At 45.8% G+C, this 25,252-nt stretch overlaps 1 protein-coding gene across 1 annotated transcript in view; it reads right to left on the bottom strand.

The window, feature by feature from the left end:
* Positions 1-1,069: 1,069 nt before the first annotated feature.
* STK35 (serine/threonine kinase 35) overlaps positions 1,070-25,252 on the bottom strand; it is a 32,624-nt gene continuing 8,441 nt past the window's right edge. Inside the window, exons 2-3 of the mRNA XM_061630915.1 lie at positions 17,353-18,102; positions 1,070-7,735 (exon numbers count right to left, since the gene is read on the bottom strand). Coding sequence (XP_061486899.1) covers positions 17,390-18,102 — 713 coding nt within the window. The 3' untranslated portion in view covers positions 1,070-7,735; positions 17,353-17,389. The remainder of the gene's footprint in view (positions 7,736-17,352; positions 18,103-25,252) is intronic.

The following is a 25,252-nucleotide window of genomic DNA, read 5'->3' as shown; positions in this document are numbered from 1 at the left end:
TACCTCTTGCTTCCCATCTTTCCTTCTTCAGTTTCAGTGATGCAATCCAATATGAAATGCCAAGCTTGGGACAAGACAGTAAGCTCAAGCATGCAAACTTGAGGGTTGTTTGCGTATTTTTAGATGGCTGACTGTTGTTACGGGGTCTTGGCTTCAATTGTTTTTATACTGAAAGTAAGTAGTTACATATTCACTCGCCCATCCCTCCCCAAAAGCTGATACACGTAGGACCAGTCATTCCTAAACTCTGCACCAAAGGACCCAGTTAGGAACAATGCGATTGGTTAAACAGAGGCTCTTGTGAGGCCAAAGGGAACCCTAGCAGTGGTGGCTCCAGGCTGCATCTCTGCAGATTCCACTGGTCTAGCCTAGCCTCCCTTCCAATAAGCCTTCTCGAATAAGGAGGCCCATCCAGAACAGCATCTCATGCAGGAACACAGGCGGCAGTGGTGGCAGATCATATTCTGAGGCTAGGCATTTTTTTGCTGCGTTTTAAAAAAGAAGACTAGAATTCATGTGTATCAGATTTCAGAGGTTTGAGAAACCTGATCTAGGGTGTAGAACAGAGGTTCTCAATCTTTTTTGGTTTGCGGCGCACTGTAAAACGTATAAAAATTTTCTGGCGCACTTTGTGTACAAAATTTAAAATATATTAATATATTTTAAACTATGAATAAAAATATCTTAATATTAATATACTTTCATAATGTTCACTGCACACCTAGCCACCTCATGCGGCGCACCAGTGTGCCCCGGCACACCATTTGAGAATCACTGGTGTACAATATACTGCTTCTTTTTTTCTTCCACACCTGTCCCCCAACTCCAAGCCAGACCCTTTTTATCATTACCTAAGTAGGAGTCTGCTACATCATTGTCTTAAGACTTCTGTAGTCTTCGTCTTCTGGAAACTCATCACCAAGAGAAGCTGGCACCCCACCCCTTGCCTTAGCCACTGGCAGTGAAGGACAAAAGGGGGGTCCACACCTCAGTGCTCGTGACCAGATCTCCCCTCTACTAAACATAGCTGTAAATAAGGAATAAGGAACACAAAGGCAAAGACGCTTCGTTTCAAAACTGGGTATGGCTTTTCAACCCCATCCACTACGTTTATTCACACAAACGTTTCTTTAATTTACAAAGCTGCTGCCATTCATACACAATCAGGGTTTCCACAGTGTTCAAGAAACTTAAATACAATGTCGCACACCAACCCAAGTAAACCAAATAGCTTTTTTTTTAAAAAAACAACAACATACAAAGTTGTTCACACACACAGGTCCTAGGTTACCAGCTTCTGTGCAAAGAAAAAGAGAGAGATTTTAAAACTGGAATTGCATTTTGGAGTCTGGGCTTAACCCTTTTCTGGTTGCACTTAGCGTTCCAGGTTTAAGAATTCCATGTTCTGTCATGTTCAAGATGGATTGCAAATGGAGCAAGTGGGGAAAAAAAGGGTGAGTTTGCGGGGAAGAAGAGGTTGGACTTTGGCCCTGTTCACACTAAGGTGGCTCACCTTTGCTACACCATTTCAGACTGCAGGTGGGGGTTGCCTAGTGGGATGCTCCTCCATACAAGCAGATTCCCCTCCGCTCAGAGAACTAGGTGCAGGGCAGGGAGAAGGCTACGACCAATTCCCCCGACATACCAGTTTCCTATGTGGAGATGGAAAGTGGCATTAGAGAAGTCCATACCAGAGTCCACACCTGTCCTCTGAAGTGGTGCCCAGGTTGTCCCCCTGAGCGAGAATTGTGTCTGTGATCCAAATGTTTCCTGCTTGCCTTCTACTTGGCTACCTTGCAACACTGAAAGCACACACCAGCATGGGGACATCCAGCCACTGTTTACCCAACTGTGTGTGTGTGGGGGGAATGAGGTAGCTTTTCCACCTTGCTTGTCGAGCACTGACATTCTGTGACTTAAGTGCCTGGCAGAAAAGCAATCCAGACAGTAGCAATCTGGACAGCTTCTTAACTCCGGCCAGCTGAAAGCTGCTGCTTGTGTTAGGATGCCCAGATGAAGACTAATACCAAGGAAGTGGTCCAGGCTGCACACACAAATGGTGCCAGGGATCCATAAAGCCATTTCCAAGGTGATCGGCAAGGTGCTGCCACCATGCCATTAACCATCCACTCTAGTTACATCTGACTCACATAGGTAGGTGGAACAACACGTGGTGACAGGTGCCACGGGGGGGGGTTTCAACAGCCTGGTCCAAAGCAATGTGGTTGGCCAGAGGTCTGTTTTTGAGAGGGGGAATCCAGTTCCCAACTATGCATACATGGCCTCCCCCACACAACCTTCAATGGAAGAGGTGTTCAAAGATAACAATTCCATATCTTGGGTGCATTGCTTTCAAGATGCATTTTTGTTGAAACGAGAAGACAAAAGCAGCATAGGTGAAAAGCATCCCTTGCTGCTTAAAGTGTAAGCTGTGACACAGTGCAACCCAGAAAGGTTAAATCCAGACTAGATAACTGCATACACAGAGTTGGGGGGTGGGGAAGAAAGAGAGAGAGAAATACAAGGAATTCATAGAGATTGTGTTCTCTCTCTGTTGTGATGGTAGGGGAATGTTTATTGCTGTATAAAAAAAGATTCTGGCAATGTTTGGAGATGCATGAATGCGATCCTAAAGGAACTAAAGCACAAAGGAAGAAGGAAGTCAATTGCCATCCACTGTAAGCACCTCAGTCCCTAAACAGCAGAACAAGAGGGGAACTACAACTGCTGGGCATATGCAACTAGCGAGTCCCATCAGCACAAGGATTACTACTAGCGTAACAGGACTTTCCTGTCCCTCTCCTCCCCCTTTGCACTCCCCCCATCCTGCTCCAGAGGGTTGGGGAATCCCTAAAACAGATTTAGGGGGTGCATAGGGAAAAGAAACTGTTACGTAAGCAGAAATTCTTGTGCTGACGGAACTAATTCCTTAGCACGATGTTGAATTCAACCCCCAAATGCCTCTTGACCTCTTCCGCCAAAGGGCAACACAAGGTTCATAGGGATATCAAAGGTGCAACAAAGGGTTAGAAGTTGCCAGGGGAACAGCCACATTAGCTTAGAAAGAGGTGGGCTTCCTGTGAGATGTCCTCCCCAAGATGGGAGGACTGTGGCTTGGACTCCTTTTGCCTTCACACAGCTGGTCTTGTGATCTTGATAAAAGGTGCAGAGAAATGGTCTCAACTAGGGCTACAATTTCTGTTCACTAGTGGGAAGGTGAGTGCTGTGTGTGGCCACCCTCAGGAGCTCCTAGGTTTAACTGGAAATGTTCACTCCTGGCCCAGGGACTGCTGGCCTGTCTTCCTTAACGCAGGCACATGGGCTAAGGAAGGACCATCATCCAACCACCCCAGTGAAAACTGTCCTGGGCCATCATTACCAACAGCCAGCCAGCCGCTTCCATGCTTAATAGAAAGCCCAAAGTCTTCAACTAGTAACATATGAACAGCATTTTGGATAATCCCACTGCGACCTGACTTTTCATGCCCTGGTTCTACCCACAATATCAGTGTCCTCAAAAAGGAACTTTAATACAGCTTAAGGTGGTGGCAGTAGTATGACTTAGGAGTGTTGCAATTAGCTGCTCAGCAGTGGCAAGTGGAGAAGTTGCCCCCTGTGGTGAGGATAAGAATCACCTTATCCTCATTCTCCCTACTAACTTTACAGGGGGCTTTTCTGTTACAGAAGGTGATGGAACCCACTATACCCTTGGAGAAAAGATGCAAGCGCTGCCAAGTTTTGTAGGCTCGCCTATCCCTGCAATATACATAAACAAAGAATTCAAGCAAGGGGAGGTGGTATTGGTGGTAGAAGAGGCCCTTGGAATGGGCTGGAGCCCGGTGTAAGATACACCCCACAATCCCTCTACTAGTTACTGCACCAATACGAGAAGACATCTGGCAAGTTCTAGCCCAACTCACTCATTGTAAATGGCAGTTAGATGTAAACACTACAATTGCACAAGAAAAACATGTCAGTTAACCAAAAAGAAAAAGAACTCTATGCCACAGACCCTCGGTGATATTTCACATTCCTTAGTTAAGGAGCTAGCAATTCCCATGCCAAATTCATCCAAGCTAAGAGAGTTTTGATTTAAGTTGGGAGACACCCCTGTGCAAACACAGGCTACAGTGACCAGGATCCATGGCCTCCCGAGAATCTCTTCCCTACTGCTTATAGCACCATGAAACATTCATGCAAAAAACCCAAAATGAGGCAGCAGGCAGACACTGGGGCACCTGGTAGGGCAGGTGGTTTCCTCAAGAGAAACCCGTGCGTATATTCTTCCAAAAAGGGTATGTTGCTCCCATTTAGATCCCCCCCCCAAAGTGTGTTGCAACCAACACAGCTACCTGAGAGGAGATGGAAGCGAGAAGACCCTGGGAGTAACAATGAAATACAAGACAAAGAGAACCTCCTCTTCCCTTGGCCTGATCCCGCCCCTGCAAGAGTCCTTCAAGCCCTCCAGTAAAGGCACTATGGGCTAGCTACCACCACAAGCGCACAACCATTAACTGCAGCATGAATGCAAGAGAGGGGTGTGCGCGTGAAGTCCCAGAAGTAGCAAGGAACCAGGATGAACTTGGCTAAGGGTTTGTATTTGCCTGCAGAGCTTTCCACAGGGATTGGGTTGTGCATCCATCCCCATGGATTCCTCCCCCCACCTTCAAAGGAGCAGAAGTGAAATGCAAGGGCTACTTTATTCTGACAGAAGATTCCTACACATGGATGCTCTGGGGAAAAGGAAGGAAACCAGCTTGCTTGGTAGGAGTAAAAAAATATATGAACTGGTTAATACAGGTTGTGCCAGAGGATCTGACCTGCAGCCTGATGCAACTGATTGTAAATGGTCCTATGAGTGTTAATGCTGGGCTGACCAGTTCCTCACCCCCTCTGATTTCAGGAAAAGAGAATCAGAACGCTGTCCTCATCCCACTGCACTGTGACAGCTGATGGAACAGTCAAAAAAGGTCATGGATATTCTCTTGGATAACCATTTGAGGGCTGCCAGCCAGACGAGCTGCAAACTCCACAGCAACTCTTGATGAAACTTCTTGAAAGACCATTTCTGCTCATCAACACATCTCACCAATTGGAAGGTGACTGTTCTGGTCACAACCATGGTTGTGTGGAATTGCAACAGGAGCAGAGGATGAATTGCTTGGGGGGGAAACATGGTAATGAGACTCGGGGCCATTTCAACATTCCCTCCCCATCTTCAGGCTGCTGTTTTTACTGGCTGCAATTGGTTCTGGGACAGGAGGGGCAAGGCCTGTGCACCCCATGGAATACGTCTAGGGTGACATTTAACTAACTTGTCCCGTCATCACAAAGATACCCCTAGCAGAACGGGACCCCCCCCCCCAAAAAAAGGCTCTGGAGGTTTGGTGGAAGTCCTAGAACAGATTCAGGGGAAGAAAGTCCCACTGCACTTTTGGTAATCACTTGTGTGGTGATAGGACCCTGCCTAGCGCTCGGCTGGATGTAATTCTAGTCCAGGGACAGGAAAGCTCTTCTCCTGCAGATGTTGTTGGGCTCCAGCAGCATGGCCAATGGTCAGGGATGGCAGGAGCTGTAGTCCAGCAACATCTGGAAGGCCAAAGGTTGCCCACCTGTTCTAGTTAGTTGATGTGAATAATTTACAGTCTAAGGCAGGGGGTAGCCAATGTGGTGCCCTCCAGATGTTGCTGGATTACAGCTCTCATCACCCCTGGCCATTGGCCATGCTTGCTGTGGGCTGATGGGAATTTTAGTTCCCTCAAACCACAGATAGCCTCTGTAGTGCCCTCCAGATGTTGTAGCACAATATCTGGAGGGCACCACATTAGCTGCCCCTAGTTGAAGGGAGCAAGAGAGCGTGAGAGAGATTGTGGCCTAGATCAAGAGCAAGAAGGCTAGAGCTTATCCCTAGTTCTTGCAACCATAGATTTTCTATCTATTAAGTAGTGAGGACTCTTCACTCCTTTTGTCAGGGCCTTCTGGGCTTGCAACAAACTACCCCTTTCTCACCTAAAATGTTGATCCAATAAAAAACCCATGCTACTTAAGTGATTTGTTTTTGAGGGGGGAGCAAAAGCAGTTCAATGCAAATTGATCTTCAGCATTAGAAAATCCAGCCAAGACTAAGAGGACTTGGAAACGTCGGGCCTTGAAAACCACAGGCAAGCCTTCCCAGGAATGAACCTGGTTTATTTTCGCTCTGGTTGTGGCTGTCCACATCCCAGAAAGGCATGTAACAGTGGATGCAAAGAGCAGCACCCTCATGACTAATGTTTTATGGAACAATGCCTTCCAAGAGTCGCAAAACAGCATAGCATCTCCTCCAAAGTATCTCCAATACTGGCTACAGCCACAGCCATTAGCCTCAGCAGTGTAAACGTTATGTGGGTAACCCTGCAGGTAGATCCCCACAAATGGTCAACTAAGCTGAACCGCCTCGGTCAAGCAATCTCCTTCACTGCCATGAATTAAGGAGAGTGTACGGAAGAAGCAGCCATGTTCCCTGTTAGTAGCATCATCATAATCACCACTGCCCCTCAAGACCAACAGGAGAAGAGGACAGGAGCAGAATCTTTCTCTACAGCAATTGGTAAGCTGAGTGTAAAGACCTACTCATAGTTGGAAGAGATCAACTAGACCTGCAGGAACAATGGATTGAACACCAACTAGCCTGTTAAGGAAATGGAAACACAGAACAGTAATGGTGTTTCAACCCAGACAACTACAAGGGGCTCTCGTGTGTGTGTGTGTGTATATAGTGCATACAAACCTTGCGGGCAAGACAGGGGCTAGGCTTTACATCAACATTTACAGTGAGGCAGATCTAAGCAAGATCTGCCAAGTCAAAGCAACAAAACGAGCCCTAACGTTAAGGAATCAGCTTGATGCTCCAGGCTCTCTTGGTCACTGATCAAGCTATATAATCAAGGAAGCCATCAACACCATTGGGGAGGGGTGGGCTTTTGAAGGGCAGACAAACCACCTGCATGCAGGAAGCACCGCCATGTGCAAACTCTCTCCATCTCCTCCAAATACCACTATATTCTTGACCTGTGAAACCTGGCACACAGAAATGCAGGCATTTCTCACAGCTACTGCACAGCTTCTAATGCTGAGGCCACATTTTTTTTTAAAAGAAGTACTTTCCTGTTTTAAAGCAGACTTCTCATTGCCAAGTTTCACTGGTGAAGGACACTTTTTAGAAAGTGAGAGAGAAAGGCTTATCCCAATTCACTCTTTTTTCCCTATGAAGCAGCAACGTCAGAGATGACAAATTGTGTTTTGCTCTAGGTCTCAACCTCTCATCTGAATCTCTTCCTGAAAAAACAGCACTAAAAAGAACAGACCTGACATACATCTTGGCCCAGAGTTCCAGTACTTAGCAGCAGTAGAAAAAAAATGCTTTGCAGATTTCCCCCCCAGTATTTTGTTTAAGTAAAAAGGAATCCTCCAGAAGTACGTGCACAGATTTAGTTGATCAGCAAAGGTGAGCGAGCAGAAGGGAGAGGAAGGGGGAAAAGGGAAGGGAGGATGCAAATTTGAAAAACTTTAATAATTAGTCTCAATAATGAAATGGATTACAATAGGTCCTGCTCTTCTTAATGGGTCTCATGTGACTTTTAAGAAGAACCTCGAAGCTTCATGTTGCCAGAGATCCTGATGCTTGACCTGGATCATCCTCAGCTTTTCTTTATGCATGTAAGTCACGGAGATTGTAGGTCCCTGGTAAGAAAACCTGGAAGAAGGAAAAAGAAATTATGAAATAACTTTGTAGGCCCTCAAACCCTACAAAGGTAAAAGCAACAGACAATCATTTGGTAAAAGCAGCTAGCCCTGACAGACAACAATGCAGTATGATAAGTATCACAATTCTACCTATTTGCTTCCTCAAGGAAGAAAGGTCTCTCAGTTAGATGCTGGCAGCAATTGGACTGGGATGTCTTTGTCTTTTGTTCGGAGTGGAGAGGGTACCTGTCCCTTTAGAACAAGTGTGAGGAACTACAACTCCCATCAGCCACAGCAAGCACTGCCAAAGGCCAGGGATGATGGGAGTTGTAGTTCAGCAACATCTAGAGAACCAATGTTTCCTCACACCTGCTTTAGAAGACATATATCTGTTAATTAAAATATTTATAAACCACCTTTCAGTCCTAAACAAGGGCCCCCAAGGCAATGTGCAAAGCATTAAAACAACAAACCAGATTAAGATGAGATCTCCCCAGTGCCAACTCCTGCACCACCTCTGGTGTGGAGCCACACTGCAGTCCTGCTTGCCGCAGCAGGAGAGGAGGAGGAGGAGGAGAGTTTGGGCAATGAGGCCAATGCAGTGGCAGGCAGATCTTCTCAGTGCCTTGGACCTGAAAGGGACAGGCTTCTGGCCCAGCACCTGAGCCATGAGTGACGGTTCACTTGTTTGCAAAGCTAGTCGAGTGTTTTGCTCTACAGGTTACATTGCATTGCAACTTCTCCAGTGTAGCTCTCAGAGCTCTGTGTCTAATTATAGTGTTTCACCAGAGTAGTGGTGGTGGCAGCAGCAGTGGCGGTTTCTTTAGGGAATCAGCTCTCTGGTGAGTGCCAAAAGAAGCAATGAACGATTTCCCTCCTCAAACACCAGCTCTGCCACACTGCAGATCCTGTTGAGGAGAAGCTGATTAACTGGTATAATGCACTGAAGTGCAAAGCACAAGATTTACCCAATAGGGTCTGTGCTAGCTGCGTGTCATGTCCTGCATACATTAAACAATCTGTACTGCCCCGTTCACCTACTTGAGACTTGCTGTTATGTAACAAATTTGCATGTTCACTTCAAGAGCTACAGCAATCCCACTAACTACTAATTTTGGCCTCTTCCAGCGCATAGAGTATTTCAGTTCCTGTTCAAGCGTCCTGTGGCCTGGCTTTCAGACAGCTGCACAAGACTGACTTTGATCTCTTCTTCCCTATGAACTGCATCCCCCCCCCCTTTATTTTGCTGCAGCATCTTTTGGTAGGACCTTTATTGCACAGTTACTTTTAAATACAGACACTGAAAAAGGCTGACACAAACAAAGGAACAGACAGGAGTCACAGGGCCAAGGTAGATAATGCACCATCCGTGCAATTAGTAATTATGATAATAGCCTTTTCAAAGTAAATAGCAGGTGGGACTGCAACATGGGGGAAAGATTGGTCCTCCTGGCCTGCTATTTTTTTTTGCATCATTTGCTCAATTGGTAGTTGCATGTGCAGAGTCTCGTCTAGCTTGAAGCTGACAGAGTGGGAGCACAATCCACTACTGAACACATGTATCCTAAGGCCCCCTCAAAGCATCTTGTGCTTCTGAGAAACTGGTCACTGCTGGACACAACGGTACAGGCAGATCCTCTGCAAAAATCCCCAGAGAGAGCTAGTGTGGCGTAAAGGTTGAGGAGAGCCAGGAGAGTTCCCAATGCAAATCTCATCCCAGCTCATCGCCATTTTCTCGATCTCAGTTTCCGCCACCTGGCCCTGCTCCCTGGGCTGTCTCCAACATGGAGACATTACTACTGCCCTTTACAGGGCTGTTGAAGAGGCTACCTAGAATGTATTTCCAATGTTTTGAACATAAAGCACTATACAAATGCTGAGTATTAAATGAATGACATTAAACACATGCCATCTGGCCCCTGGTTCCCAGTGGTGAGAATTAACTGGTGACTGAAGGCAGATTTTCTAATTCACAGCACTATAATTTCATAGTTTTAAAAAGTGAATGATGCTTTCAAGTTAGTACATGGGAAGTATTCCTTTCTGTACTAAATCAGCAGAACAAGACAAGCTTCACCACCACTGTGGAGACTTCAGGATGCTTATGCAGCCTGACTGGGAGCGTAAAGAGGCATTAATCCAATTATTGGACTCATCACTCAGGCACCCTGCCTCACCTCCCTTACACAGCATACCTGGGTCTCGAGGGGAGCGAGGTTTGGGCTGGCTCTTGCTTCAACATCCAAACTCAGTAACCAAGTTTCTCGGGACAAACTCCCTACTGGGAAGCCCAATTAGTTGGAGGAAGCCGTAAGAGAAAACAGTGGATATAGAGGAGGCAGTAATTGGCAATGGATTTTCTCAGTCTCTAATTTTCTTGTTGGATTTGGCAAGGGTGCTTCTGAAACTGGAGCTTAGATACAGTTAAAATTGGCCCCTTAAGAGAGGAGGGTTCAGGTGAGACTGCTGTAATTAGAACAATGTTAAACAGACAGCACAACCTAGTTTACAGAATCAGCTGAAGCAGAAAAGCAGGTAAATTTCTTGTTAAGGCTCTGTACGATAGGTCAGACACTGCTGCACGCAGTGTCAACAGGCCATCTCTTCAACGCTTACAAAAACGAAATGAATTTTGGCTCTTCCCATCCTGTTCACCTCTTTCATCAGCTCAGCTCTCCAGAAACGTCACATTTTGCAGAATACTGAACTTATGCAAGGCAATTATATTTATTGTACCTTGCGTACACTCAGGCTATGCTTAGAAATTAGAGGGGGGGGAGGAATAGGAGAGAAAGACACCTGACAACATACATAAATACACACACACAAATACAGACACAGACATATACTTTCACACTTGTGGAAGAAAAAAAGATTCATCTAACCATTCCTCAAGAGAGGTTAATCCTAAGATTGACAGAAGTTGGCTTTTTAAGGCTGCAGGTTTTCCATTATAAAGGGCGACTGAAAACGGGGATAGCAAGACAGACTGAACTTCCAAAGAGCCCTCCCCAACCTGCCTAGCCAAATCCTTGCAATTCATGGGAGGGAGTACAATAAGCACCAAAATTAGATGAGGGCAACAAGTATTATGTAAGCCTTTGCAAGATTAATGATGCTGTTCTTGCCAGTGGAAGCAAAGGCTTTGTCACTAGCACTGCACATGTGAGACAAAAGGCCTACAGGGCTAACAGACTGAGCTGAGGTTCCATCCAGCCTGGTACCCAGCCAGATACAGGGAACAGACTGTCCTGTGCCTCAGATGCTCTTTTGGCAGAGTGAAGGTGAGAGAACAGCCCAGGTGAATTCAACCAAACACTATCAGCAGAAGGAAAGCCTTTGTAGAACAGTAGCTCTGACTAGAGCAAAGCTTTCTTTCATTCTTCCATTCCCCACTTCAGTTAGAGTTGGGGGGAAAGAGCTCCCCTGCAGATACTGACAGAGAGGTGTTTTAGCCCAGCCTCCTCCTCTGGGTCAATGTCCACCTTCCTTTCAGTTCCAAAATTATCAGTAGCCATTTAATTGAAGCTTGGCAGAACAATCAAACTTCAGATTCTCTCAAAACAAGTCCCCACCCCCAATCTACACCAGCAAGGAATTCTAGGGTGTTTCAGTCACCCCCTCCTTGCTGCCTGTTTCAGGTCATTCACAGCACTGTGGATCATCTCCAAGGAACTATGCTCCAGAGATAGTAGGAAGGTGGCTGTTTACGACTGGCTTATCCCAGGATAAGTAAGAGACCAGATTCCCCTGACTGTGCCAAAGGTTGACGACTGTCGGCTCATGTCAACCCTTGAACACAAATGAATCATGTCCGAGGAGGGGCACAGCTCACTAATGAGAGGACAAGATCTAGGGGCAAGTCAGTCCCATGTCCAGTCCCAGGCATCTCCAGGGAAAAGGATTTTAGCAAGTAGGGCAGGCCATTGACATCCACTGACTAGACCCACCCCACTCGGAGGAAGATTTAATGGGTTAATGGGCCAAACAGCTTGACTTGGTAGAAGGCAGTTTTGTATGCTTGTGGCCCAGGCTGAACGACTGCATACACAGAACCACACCAAACTCAGTCCAGTGCCTGCAGAAACGTGGCCACAGCTCCAAGCTGATCTATCAAGATAAGAAGCCACCACCACCATCACCATCAGAACCAGAGGGACAGATGTGTCCATCACAATGCACAGCATCCATTTCTATGAGCACAAGGCTGGCAAGGGGATACGCAAAGTGGCACATCTCTGTCAGTTATGTAAGAGGCAGCCTCTTTCGCTGCAGCTGTGCTTTGGATGGAGACGTTACCCGCTCAGGCCCTGGATGGGAAGAGGCAGCTGGGCCCTAGAATAAACAGCCAGAGGGCAGGTCTGTGCCCTCATAGTGTTTATTATGCTTGCATTTACCGTTCTGAAAAGATGCGCAGGAGGGATTTTCCCCAGAGGGCACAGCCTGGTTATGCAACTCGGCAGCATGTTAGCAGAGCATGAGTGACCACAGGTGACCAACACAGAGGGTTGAGAAAGGAGAGGGGAAAAATACTGGATGCCACTATCCTCGCCTCTCCCAAACCCCTATGAGAAAAAGTCATTCAACTTGGAATGAAGAGGAGCCCAGCAGGCACAGACCAAAGGCCTATCTTGCCCAGCATCCAGTTCCCCACTGTGGCCAACCAGATGCCTCTGGGAAGCTGGAAAAAGAGGACATGAGGGTATTAGCCCTCTCCTGCTGTTGTTCCCAGTGACTAATAAGAGACGCACACTTGACTAGCAGCCACTGACAGCCTTAAGAAGCCAGCTGATTCAGTACCCACTGTCACATCTTATGGGAGCAGACCTTATAGTACAGCTATGTGCTGTGCAACAAAGTACTTCCTGTTCTCTCTTTTCAGTCTCCTACCATTCAGATTCACAAGATGACCTCAGGGATGCAATAGTAGTAGTACCGGAAAAAGAATGTCTCTCTATTTGCTTCTCCACACCATGCGTATTTTCCCCCCATACCTCTACCATGTCCTCCCTTGCCATTTTTCAAACTAAAAAACCCCGAGCATTGAAACTGACTAGCTGGAGGAGTTGCTGCTTCTTATTGAGTTAAGGCTGTCAGGGGTGACTGGGCAACATTTTTAAAAAAATTCTGCTTGGCTTTTAAATGGTTTGATTTAACTTGCTCTTTTTAGGTTTTAATTCTGTTCCTGCATATTTCTGTCTTATTGTTGACCCTGTTGTTAATCTTTAAAGATGTTCTTAATGTTTTATCATTTGTTTGCTGCCCCAGGTTCCTTCTGGGAGGAAGGGCGGGACAGAAATGTAATAACTACCTACCTGCCTAATTCACTCATACCCCTGTTATTCTATCAGTTTGAGATACAGCTGTCATAGCTAAGTCTAGATCTTGCTTTAAGCCTTAAGACAACTTAAAACTTGTGGTTATCTAGGAGGCTGAAGTACTAAAATTATTCTCTTTGTATTCACTTCTTAGAAAACCTGCAGACGGAGGAGTGCTTTAGACTAGGACAGTGATTCCCAAACCCCACCCCACCCGGACCACTTAAAAACTGCTGAGGGCAGATCACCTAATGGGTTTTCTGCCTGTTGTAGCAATTGCAATGCACTGTGTTACATGCTGTATGATTTTTTAGTTGCATTTTTACAGACACTCTGTGAGCCACCTTAATGAAGCATCACTGACTACAGTTTGGGAACCACTGGGCTAGGGTGTTAGGACCTTTTAAAGGCATAAGTCCCCACACCAAAAATTGTCTCACAGTGGCACGGAACACTTAGAACTCTTTACACTGGTTTGTGTGTGTGTTATGTGCTTTCAGGTTGGTTACAACTTATGGCAACCCTATGAATGAGCACCTCCAAGAGCATCTGTCATGAACCACCCTGTTCAGATCTTGTAAGTTCAGGTCTGTGGCTTCCTTTAGGGAATCAATCCATCTCCTGTTTGGCCTTCCTCTTTTTCTACTCCCTTCTTCCCCCCCCCCAGCATTATAGTCTTTTCTAGTGATTCATGTCTTCTCATGATGTGTCCAAAGTATGATAACGTTAGTTTCATCATTTTAGCTTCTAGTGATAGTTCTGGTTTAATTTGTTCTGACACCCAGTTATTTGTCTTTTTTGCGGTCCATGCTTCACACTGGACAAAAGCCCAAATGCATGCCATGGCTCCTAAAGAGATGTGGCAGCAGCAGAGGCACAAGACGCATTTGGACCAGGGCAGAGGAAAAGAAATGCTACACCCACCACATGGACAGCAATTTGTTCCAGGAATTTAAAGGCGATGTTACATTCTGGGCTGAATACTGGAAGAGGTGCAGGACATGCCAGGCAGGTAGAAGAGGTCATAGGTCCAAGACCGGCATCTCCAAACTAATGACTACAAGGCAACAGGCTGAGACAAAAACCCACCTCTGCTGACAGCTGAGCACAAACAGAACTGGGCTAAATAGGCTGTTGTCTCGACAAATGTAAAGGTTTTATTTTAGAACAGCAACCATTCAATGGAGTTCTTTTTTAAAAGAAGTTAACAGGCATCACTAGGCAACGCCCCACATAACATTCTCATCTAAGCTCTGAAGTGGTGTTTGGAAAGCACAGCACATCACTTTTTATATAACTTCTGGAATGCATGCTGGAGGGCAAGACCATCCCAACAGCTGCAGGAAACTGAAAGGCAAAGGCTGCCAAGAGCACCTTCCACATAACCTTCCTGGGTAGGATGTGATGAAGTTACCTCTAGCACAAAGATACAAGACCGGGCACAGGCTTCACTCTTAGGAAGTCAATTCAACAGCTGGGCCTTAGGACAGGCCTGCACAATTTGAGACCAACCAAGTCAAATGAGGCCATGAGCCACTTATGGTGGTCTGTCAGGTCTATGGCAGCCCCTTATTTCTGGGGTCCCAGGCAGGCAGCCAAACCAAAGGTGTATCAAGTTCTTCTATGGCTAGTGGGCTGAATTCAGGTTGATGGTCCACTAGTTGTGCAAGTCTGCCCTAGGGAGAGAGGGTTCCTCACCCCCACCTAGCCCTTCTGTGTCCTTCAGGTATCCAGACTCTCACTGCTACTTACCAAGTAGCAAGAGTCACCTTTCCAAGCTGTACCTGCTCTAAAGATCGCATTGACTTGCATTCTGCAATGCAATTAAATATTGGCTTGTGCAAATTTATTCTAATAGAATGGAGGACCAAAGGCCTGGCAGGGAGGCACCATTATCACACCACTCACTGTAGCATTCAACTACCGGAGCAGCATTTTGGAACGCCTGCTGAAAATAACAACCATTTTCCATAATTTCAGCCAAGTTCTTTGCCTCTGCATACCCTTGGTACCAGATTGTTTGTATATGGCTTTGCAAATGGTTCAAGAGTCCTCCCATTCCCGAAATGTGAAAGTGTTTTGCAAGCAGTGCCTGGGACGGAAGCAAGATCCCTGTTTTCCCTGTGTTTTAACTTCAGGAGCATGTAGCAGATTCAGAGAATGCAAAGCTGCTCTGGTGACTGGCTTAGAGGGGGAGGCATTTAGTAGCATCAACATCTTCTCTGTAGGAGGCTTTTGCCTTGCTTGCTTGTAGCTTGTAGCGGGTGAGAGGGACAGCTTACCACTGTGTGCGTGCAGTGTGCAAAAAGAGCAGGGTGGCCTCTGCTCAGCCCAGGGACAGTGAAGCAAAGCAGACAACGACATTCCTCACTGAGGAAGCCAAAGATAACGAGGGAGACAAGGATCTAACAGCAGGTGCATCATGGGCATTTTGTGCCAAGGGAGGGGTGGGAACACTGGTTCTACCAACATTCAGATGAAAAAACCAAGGTGAGTGGAAGAACTGTCAGGCAGCCGAGGGGGGGGATAATTCTGCACTTAAAAATGCCCAGTTCAGTAATGGGGATTTTTAACTACAACTAATGGGATGATGTCTGAACTAGACATCCTTGCAACTGTTTTTATTTAACACATGTAGGATTATGTCTTTCAGAAACTACTTCCCTTTTTTGGAGTCAGATAAAGTGTGCCTGAACACAGGCAATGTATAAATCAAAGAGCTGACAATGGTCGTTAATATGCGACTTTGCTGGGAGCAACTGCAGGACCCAAGAGACCGACTGGATCAGACCAAAGGCCCATAAGCATCCCATTTCTCACAATAAGCTAACTAGATGCTTTCAGGTATGAAGGGAACAGCCACACCCAGCAAACATTATTTGCCTCTGAACATGGAAATTGCAAAACTTGGCCATTGTGGTTAAGCGAGGATAATAAGAACACCAAGTCACCATGTGGTATGTGGTCAAGGTGGCAAAACTGGCTTGCTGACACGACACAGGCAGTTACTTAAGGCTCCAGACCATCACAGGACTCTTCCCCTCCTGACAAGCAAGGGCTCATAATGGCAACCACCACCAAGTGCAAAGTGCATCTTTTGATCTGCGGAGGACAGCATCAGAGAATCCACAGAAAAAGGCAGTCTCTACCTGGCAGTGTCCTAAGACTTACTGTCATTCCTTTCTGCTCTAGGAGCATTTCTGTGGCACTGTAAAACAGGGATGAGCCTTCCCTTCCATCGCACAGCTCAGAACTATAGAGGAGAGAGGAGGCTTCCCCCAGGCGACTCCCTGAGCCTTAAGCACAAGGCGATGTCAAGCCAGACCCTGCCCCTTCCTCTGTTGGTTGTGGCAAACAAAATCTCAACTGGCTACTAAGGACAACCAGGATTTGTGGGCCCTTGCACATAAGGTTGCTTCAGAACACAAAACGGTTCTTCTGTTGCTTCACGTCACCACTGTACGCAATGAGAGAAAAGTCTGAAAGGAAGGGGAAGGTCCCACCAAAATCCTTGACCCAGGAGCCCCAAGATTATGACACGGACCCAGAATTATAGGGTGAAAGACATCTGCAAGGAAGGGAGTGTAGCACAATGTAGCCCATCTCACAAACAGCAGTTCGCTGCTCTCAAGGAAGCAATGAAGTACATTACCTTTAGGCCTGTAATGTTTAATCAGTTAGGTATTTTTTTAAAAAACCCTTTAATTGACAAAACGAGTACCTGATTAACTGGACAGATTTTTTAAAAATTATGTTTTGATACAGCCACTTATAAAAACTGCAGGTGGCAAGCAGCATCTCAGAAGAGGCTTTCTCCCCTTCCTTACACACACAGGAGGAATGCCTCATCTAAGATGATGCCTACAATGTCGCTTCAGAGACAATGCTTTTACCCATATGCAAATTTAATTGATTAAAAGGTCTTTAAAATGGGGTTGCAGCCCTACTTCCCTTTATATGCAGGGTTCACAGTGCCCTAAGAACAAAGACCTGATTTTTAGCAGTTCAACATCTTGCCCCTTAATCTCATCCATTACATGCCACTTCAGTTTGTTCAACAAGAACGAAAGGGAACTTCTGGGTACAAACCAATCTCACGCGATTTGAACAGCATTAGAGCATGCACCTGGAGGTTCGGTTTTCAATCTTTTTGATGGCCGTTACTTAAAGGAAAAAATGAAGGCAAATCTGGTGAAAATCCTACAGAGGGAAGCAAGTAAGTGCCTCTACAACCCCAAGCAGCTTAATAGACAAAAAATGGCTACAAAGTCCAACTATGTTGTACAGCCAACAGAGAAACTGCACTTACCCCAGTTTTCAAAGTACACCAACACTCTGACCTGAGTTTAAGCAGCGCATGTAACCTGGTCCATCCTGGATTCAAGCTCAAAGGCATCGGGTCGGTCCTGTGGGTTAGCAGCCAACATGTCTTTCAAGAGCTGCTTGATCCCCTCAGACATGGAAGTCCTGCGTTTTTGGGGGATGTGCAGCTCCATCTTTGGGTTTTCTAGCAGCGCCTCCCCGACGGGTACAATCTCAGTCCCCTGCTTGATGTAGGTCCCCAGCAGCTCCTTCTTAGTCTCGGCATCAATAAACGTTATCCTCTCAATCATTGCCCAGATAATGATGCCCAAGGCAAAGATGTCCGCCTTGGCAGTGTAATGCCCCTCCCAGACCTCAGGAGCCATGTAGAAGTCTGAGCCGCAGGCAGACGACAGCCAGTATTTGTTCACATTCACATTTTTGTTATCGTTCCCCCCGTCCTTGCCTCGAGCAGTCAAGCCAGCGCACACCTTGCTGAGCCCAAAGTCCGCCACCTTCAGAATGGGAGCGCCCGATTTCTCCGTGATTAGGATGTTGTCTGGCTTCAGGTCCCTGTGCACAATGTGGTTCTTGTGAAGGAAGGCAATGGCGCTTGTCAGCTGCAGCATAAAACTCTTGTTGGTGGCCGGGTCAGGTCTGCGGGAAAGAATGTACTGGTTCAGGTCTCCCCCTTCGCAGTACTCCATGACAAACCAGAGATAGCAAGGTTCTTCAGCATAACCCAGGATCCTCTCACCTTGCCAGGGGAAGAGAGAAAACAAGGAAAAGAATTACTGCAAAAGCAAGATGGGGAGATGAAGAAGATTAAACAGAACCTGGAGGAGGAGGAGTGTACAACCCAACAGCCTATCTTCCTGGCAACCCTCACCAAGGTCAATTAAGAATTCTACAGAGAACTCTCCTGATTTATTTTGCTAAAACTGGGGGGGGAGGGGCTAGAAAGGTTTGCATGTGGATGGGCATTAGCAGAATCCTGGCTTTGACAAGTTAGGCTGTGCCCTGCCTCTTTGATCAATAGACGTCTTTGAGGACATAGCTGGAGATGCTTTCAGAGATCTCTCTAACTATGCGAGCCCTTAAAACAGGTATGGGGAATAGATCTGGAGGGCCAGAGATAACTCACACCATCCCTGGCCGCCGGCCATGCTTGCTGAGGCTGATGGGAGCTGTAGTTCAGCAACATCTGGAGGGCTAAAGGCTCCCTACACCTGGCTTAAAGAATGATGCATAATTCAAATTCTATGCAAGATTTCAGATTTCACAGGAACAGACCTTCAGCAACATTCTGGGATCCTGTGGGCAATAGTTTTATACACTTTGTCCTATGCTGACTAGCAGCGATCTTCTAGGCGTTCCCTTCCAAGGCCTCTGGCCACAGAAGCATCATGCAAATGGCTTCTGGTGTGTGTTTCACTGAAAAACATTTGCTTGGAGCCATCTGGCTAAAGTGGCCACCTGTACTTTGAGGGCAAGTAGTACTCACCAGCACACAGCTCATCAAGCAGGACCCAGCAGACAGAATTTAATAAACCCAGATGGCACCAAACCCAGAGGAGAAGCAGTTGTTGTTCATCAAGCTATTTCTGTTTTTATGTTCAAAACTAAAAGGATTTGTACCCATTGTATGAAGGAGGAGATGGGAAAAACATCCACCAACAGGAGGAGAAAGAAGGAAACCCCCCCCCACACACACACACTGGACAGTTGATATGCTTTCAATGAAATCTCATACACAAACATACCAGGACAACAAGTGAACGTGTTATGGTCTGAAGGCACATAAGGCCAGCTCCCTGCTGATGCTAAGCAGGGTCAGGTCTGGTCAGTGCCTGGATGGGAGACCACCCGGAGAACCTTATGTAAGCGCCCTGGGTTTCAATCATGAAAAGAAAGGCAGGGTGTATAAATGTAATAAACAGATATAATAAATAATAAATACTGATATCCAGTGAGATTCAGACTGCTACCAACAGCCACAGTGAAAAGTACAGTGTAAAGATATTGTCTCCTGATAAAAGTGATATAAGTCTACATCCTGTGAGGAACCCATTCAGGATATTATAAACTCTTTGTTATGACACCTTATAATTAGTTGGCAGCATCTTTTACACCAGAGATGCATTATTTTCACATTTCTTAATTCTTACCAGGCATTTATACTATAGGCATTAATTACATTTTGCTACTTTTTTGTGTCCAGGTTTTCATTGTTCTTTGAGGTTGCAGTGCTAAAACATGTCAGTGACCTGACTGTTGGGACCAAAAGATGTCATCTAGATGGTCTGATGTTAAAGTTGTCATCTAGATATTTTAAGTCTTTCCCCAGCTGTGCAAGATGCACCCACTGCAGCCACCAATTGTTCTTTAACCTGTGGGCCAGCCCCCATGTTCGGATTTGTTAGGCACTGGGGAACATTTTGGGACAAGCCGGGCCTGTACAAAAGGGACGGGCTCCACTTGAACCAGAATGGAACCAGACTGCTGGGACTTAAAATTAAAAAGGTAGCAGAGCAGCTTTTAAACTGACTGAGGGGGGAAACCCGACAGGAGCTGAGAAAGGTCCGGTTCGGAATAAACCTCCCCCCTGGGATAAAAACCAAAGAAATGATGAAATTTTAAAAGGGGTAGGCCTAGAAGTAGGCATTGTGAGAGCAGGGGCACAGGATATAAATTCAGAAGAGCAAAATTACCACAGGCCTAACCACAAGTGCCAAAGACACTTGAAGAGAGACACTGCTTACAAGTGCCTGTACGCTAATGCTAGGAGCCTCCGAACCAAGATGGGAGAACTGGAGTGCTTGGTCTTAGAGAAGAGCATTGATATAGTGAGCATAACGGAGACCTGGTGGAATGGAGAAAACCAGTGGGATACGGTTATCCCTGGATATAAACTACATCGGAAGGACAGGGAAGGACATATTGGTGGCGGAGTCGCTCTATACGTGAAAGAAGGCATTGAATCCAGCAAGCTCAAAACCCCAAAAGAGGCAGACTCCTCCACAGAATCGTTGTGGGTGGTGATACCGTGCCCCAGGAGGGACTTAATACTGGGAACAATCTATCGTCCCCCTGATCAAAATGCTCAGGGAGACCTTGAGATGAGATATGAAATTGAGGAAGCATCCAAACTAGGAAATGTGGTAGTAATGGGTGACTTCAACTACCCGGACATAGACTGGCTGCATATGTGTTCCAGTCATGACAAAGAAGCAAAGTTTCTAGATATTCTAAATGACTATTCCCTAGATCAGTTGGTCATGGAACCGACCAGAGGGATGGCAACCCTGGACTTAATCCTCAGTGGGGACCGGGACCTGGTGCGAGATGTAAGTGTTGTTGAACCGATTGGGAGCAGTGACCACAGTGCTATTAAATTAAACATACATGTAACTGGCCAATTGCCAAGAAAATCCAACACGGTCACATTTGACTTCAAAAGAGGAAACTTCACAAAAATGAGGGGATTGGTAAAAAGAAAGCTGAAAAACAAAGTCCAGAGGGTCACATCACTCGAAAATGCTTGGAAGTTGTTTAAAAACACTATATTAGAAGCTCAACTGGAGTGCATACCGCAGATCAGAAAAGGTACCGCCAGGGCCAAGAAGATGCTAGCATGGTTAACGAGCAAAGTCAAGGAAGCTCTTAGAGGCAAAAAGTCTTCCTTCAGAAAATGGAAGTCTTGTCCGAATGAAGAAAATAAAAAAGAACACAAACTCTGGCAAAAGAAATGCAAGAAGACAATAAGGGATGCTAAAAAAGAATTTGAGGAGCACATTGCTAAGAACATAAAAACCAACAACAAAAAATTCTATAAATACATTCAAAGCAGGAGACCATCTAGGGAGACAATTGGACCCTTGGATGATAAGGGAGTCAAAGGTGTACTAAAGAACGATAAGGAGATTGCAGAGAAGCTAAATGAATTCTTTGCATCTGTCTTCACAGTGGAAGATATAGGGCAGATCCCTGAACCTGAACTAACATTTGCAGGAAGGGATTCTGAGGAACTAAGACAAATAGTGGTAACGAGAGAGGAAGTTCTAAGCTTAATGGACAATATAAAAACTGACAAATCACCGGGCCCGGATGGCATCCACCCAAGAGTTCTCAAAGAACTCAAAGGTGAAATTGCTGATCTGCTAACTAAAATATGTAACTTGTCCCTCGGGTCCTCCTCCGTGCCTGAGGACTGGAAAGTGGCAAATGTAACGCCAATCTTCAAAAAGGGATCCAGAGGGGATCCCGGAAATTACAGGCCAGTTAGCTTAACTTCTGTCCCTGGAAAACTGGTAGAAAGTATTATTAAAGCTAGATTAACTAAGCACATAGAAGAACAAGCCTTGCTGAAGCAGAGCCAGCATGGCTTCTGCAAGGGAAAGTCCTGTCTCAGTAACCTATTAGAATTCTTTGAGAGTGTCAACAAGCATATAGATAGAGGTGATCCAGTGGACATAGTGTACTTAGACTTTCAAAAAGCGTTTGACAAGGTACCTCACCAAAGGCTTCTGAGGAAGCTTAGCAGTCATGGAATAAGAGGAGAGGTCCTCTTGTGGATAAGGAATTGGTTAAGAAGCAGAAAGCAGAGAGTAGGAATAAACGGACAGTTCTCCCAATGGAGGGCTGTAGAAAGTGGAGTCCCTCAAGGATCGGTATTGGGACCTGTACTTTTCAACTTGTTCATTAATGACCTAGAATTAGGAGTGAGCAGTGAAGTGGCCAAGTTTGCTGACGACACTAAATTGTTCAGGGTTGTTAAAACAAAAAGGGATTGCAAAGAGCTCCAAAAAGACCTCTCCAAACTGAGTGAATGGGTGGAAAAATGGCAAATGCAATTCAATATAAACAAGTGTAAAATTATGCATATTGGAGCAAAAAATCTTAATTTCACATATACGCTCATGGGGTCTGAACTGGCGGTGGCCGACCAGGAGAGAGACCTCGGGGTTGTAGTGGACAGCACGATGAAAATGTCGACCCAGTGTGCGGCAGCTGTGAAAAAGGCAAATTCCATGCTAGCAATAATTAGGAAAGGTATTGAAAATAAAACAGCCAATATCATAATGCCGTTGTATAAATCTATGGTGCGGCCGCATTTGGAATACTGTGTACAGTTCTGGTCGCCTCATGTCAGAAAGCATATTCTAGAGTTGGAAAAGGTTCAGAAGAGGGCAACCAGAATGATCAAGGGGATGGAGCGACTCCCTTACGAGGAAAGGTTGCAGCATTTGGGGCTTTTTAGTTTAGAGAAAAGGCGGGTCAGAGGAGACATGATAGAAGTGTATAAAATTATGCATGGCATTGAGAAAGTGGATAGAGAAAAGTTCTTCTCCCTCTCTCATAATACTAGAACTCGGGGACATTCAAAGAAGCTGAATGTTGGAAGATTCAGGACAGACAAAAGGAAGTACTTCTTTACTCAGCGCATAGTTAAACTATGCAATTTGCTCCCACAAGATGCAGTAATGGCCACCAGCTTGGATGGCTTTAAAAGAAGATTAGACAAATTCATGGAGGACAGGGCTATCAATGGCTACTAGCCGTGATGGCTGTGCTGTGCCACCCTAGTCAGAGGCAGCATGCTTCTGAAAACCAGTTGCCGGAAGCCTCAGGAGGGGAGAGTGTTCTTGCACTCGGGTCCTGCTTGCGGGCTTCCCCCAGGCACCTGGTTGGCCACTGTGAGAACAGGATGCTGGACTAGATGGGCCACTGGCCTGATCCAGCAGGCTCTTATGTTCTTATGTTCTTACAACAAAAGATACCATTTCTGGCAGGCAGAGACTTTAATGCACTGGAGGAGCACACACTTTGCCCCCAGCCCAGCCCCAACACCTGATATATTTATTTATATACCGCCCCATAGCCAAAGCTCTCTGCGCAGTTTACAACAATTAAAAACATTAAAAACAAATATACAAACTAAATTTTTTTTTTAAAAAAAAAGCCATTTAAAAACACATGCTAAAATGCCTGGGAGAAGAGGAAAGTCTTGACCTTGTGCCGAAAAGATAACACTGATGGCACCAGGCGCACCTCGTCAGAAAGATCATTCCATAATTTGGGGCCAACTACTGAGAAAGGCCTCTCCCTTGTTGCCATCCTCTGAGCTTCCCTCAGAGTAGGCACCTGGAGGACGGCCTTGGATGTTGACCGTAGTGTACAGGTGGGTGTCGGGAGAGGCGTTCCATCAGGTATTGTGGTCCCAAGCCATGTAAGGCTTTATAGGTTAAAACCAGCACCTTGAATCAAGTGCAGAAACATACAGGCAGCCAATGCAAGCGGGCCAGAATCGGTTTTATATGTTTGAACCGTCTGGTCCTTGTTACCAATCTGGCTGCTGCATTTTGCACAAGCTGCAGTTTCCGAACAGTCTTCAAAGGCAGCCCCACTTAGAGTGCATTGCAGTAATCTAACTTGAAGGTTACCAGAGCTTCGACAACTGAATATAGACTGGAAAAGGACACCAGCCCCCATATTTGTTTCCTAGGCTACTGTGTCATTTCCTTGGCTCTTAAGATGTTTTCAAAGTGGGCTGCTACGTTTTTGCTTTTCTGGGATGTTATTGTGTCATCTGGTCTTTTATACATATATACATTGTTTATACACATATTTGTAAAACGCTGAGAGACTGTTCTGGTATTAAGTGATGTATAAATATATGAAATAATAATAATACATGTTAAGCTCTGGATTGCTTCTGCTTTTTCCTGCTGAATTCTCTCTTGAGCTCTCATGCACCTTTCAGGAAGTCAAGAGCCCTGGGAAGTGTATGAGATAGCAAAAGAGGCCTTCCAAAGCGAAGAAGCCATATATGATCGAACAGACACAAGTGGCTACCAAGTCTTCGATAACAGCCTCCATAATGGGTAGGAGACTGATAGTGGGGAACAAGGGCTATTGGCATAAACAAGTCTGTCACCATGACTACTGCTATGGTAATTGAAGGCTACATCACACTTTGGCTACCCTGCCCTGTCAACAGCAAGTGGAAAAAATTCTTAAAAGAAAAAAAAAAAGACATCATAAAGGGTGTGGGCTACAAGCCTCTAGACAAAAAAGGATTTGATTATATACCGCGGGAGAAAAACGTCTTTCATGTTATAAGCTGGTGGGCAATATTTCTGGATTCGCCCCCCCCCCATCCCACTCCGTGCCCAGTCAGTCTCTGGAGGCGAACAAGAGGATTAGAGGAAAGGCAGCGACAAAACGTAAACTGAAGAGACTGTTGCTACACTCAAAAAATAAAAATAAATCCAGAAGGTCTTATGGGGGGGTCACTCAGTTAATGAAATTACAGGCCACACAGGTTTCCTCCGCTCTGCGAAAGCCTTAACACAGCCCTATTAAGAAACAAAGGGGAGCTGTTCCTCTAGTGTTGGCTTCCAGTCGCTTTCCTTGAACCTCTGCTTGGTATGATATAATCGAAGAATGAAGACCGCTGATCCTTGGGAACGCTATGGCTACGCCGTGACATGGGCTGGAGGAAATCATTTTTGATGCATGACGTTGGCGGGACAGGTTTATCATTGCCCTTAAGAGTTTGTTCTCTAAGGGTAGTGGGGAGAGCCCATAGGTAAAGACGCCTCTATCACATCACCTTCAAAAGCACTTGACCATCTTCAGCCAAGTTGGCTTCAGCCACGTGACCCATCAGCCCCCTACTATTTGTTGCTGAGAAAGCATAACCAGCTTCTGCTCATGGACTTATTGTGGAGTTTCAAAAAGTGTTCAGTTAGCTTTGGATTCCTGCACTGCGCAGGGGGTTGGACTCGGTGGCCTTATAGGCTCCTTCCAATTCTATGATTCTAACTTTGCATCTCCCAACCACCATGGAGTCTGAAGTAAGCAGATCACCTAGCAAACTCTCCTAGTTAAACTCGTGTGGGTAA

Source organism: Rhineura floridana, chromosome 6, assembly GCF_030035675.1.
Source record: "Rhineura floridana isolate rRhiFlo1 chromosome 6, rRhiFlo1.hap2, whole genome shotgun sequence".
NCBI classification, from domain to species: Eukaryota; Metazoa; Chordata; class Lepidosauria; order Squamata; family Rhineuridae; genus Rhineura; species Rhineura floridana.
The sequence above is the reverse complement of the archived record's forward strand: the minus strand, read 5'-3'. Positions and strand labels throughout refer to the sequence as shown.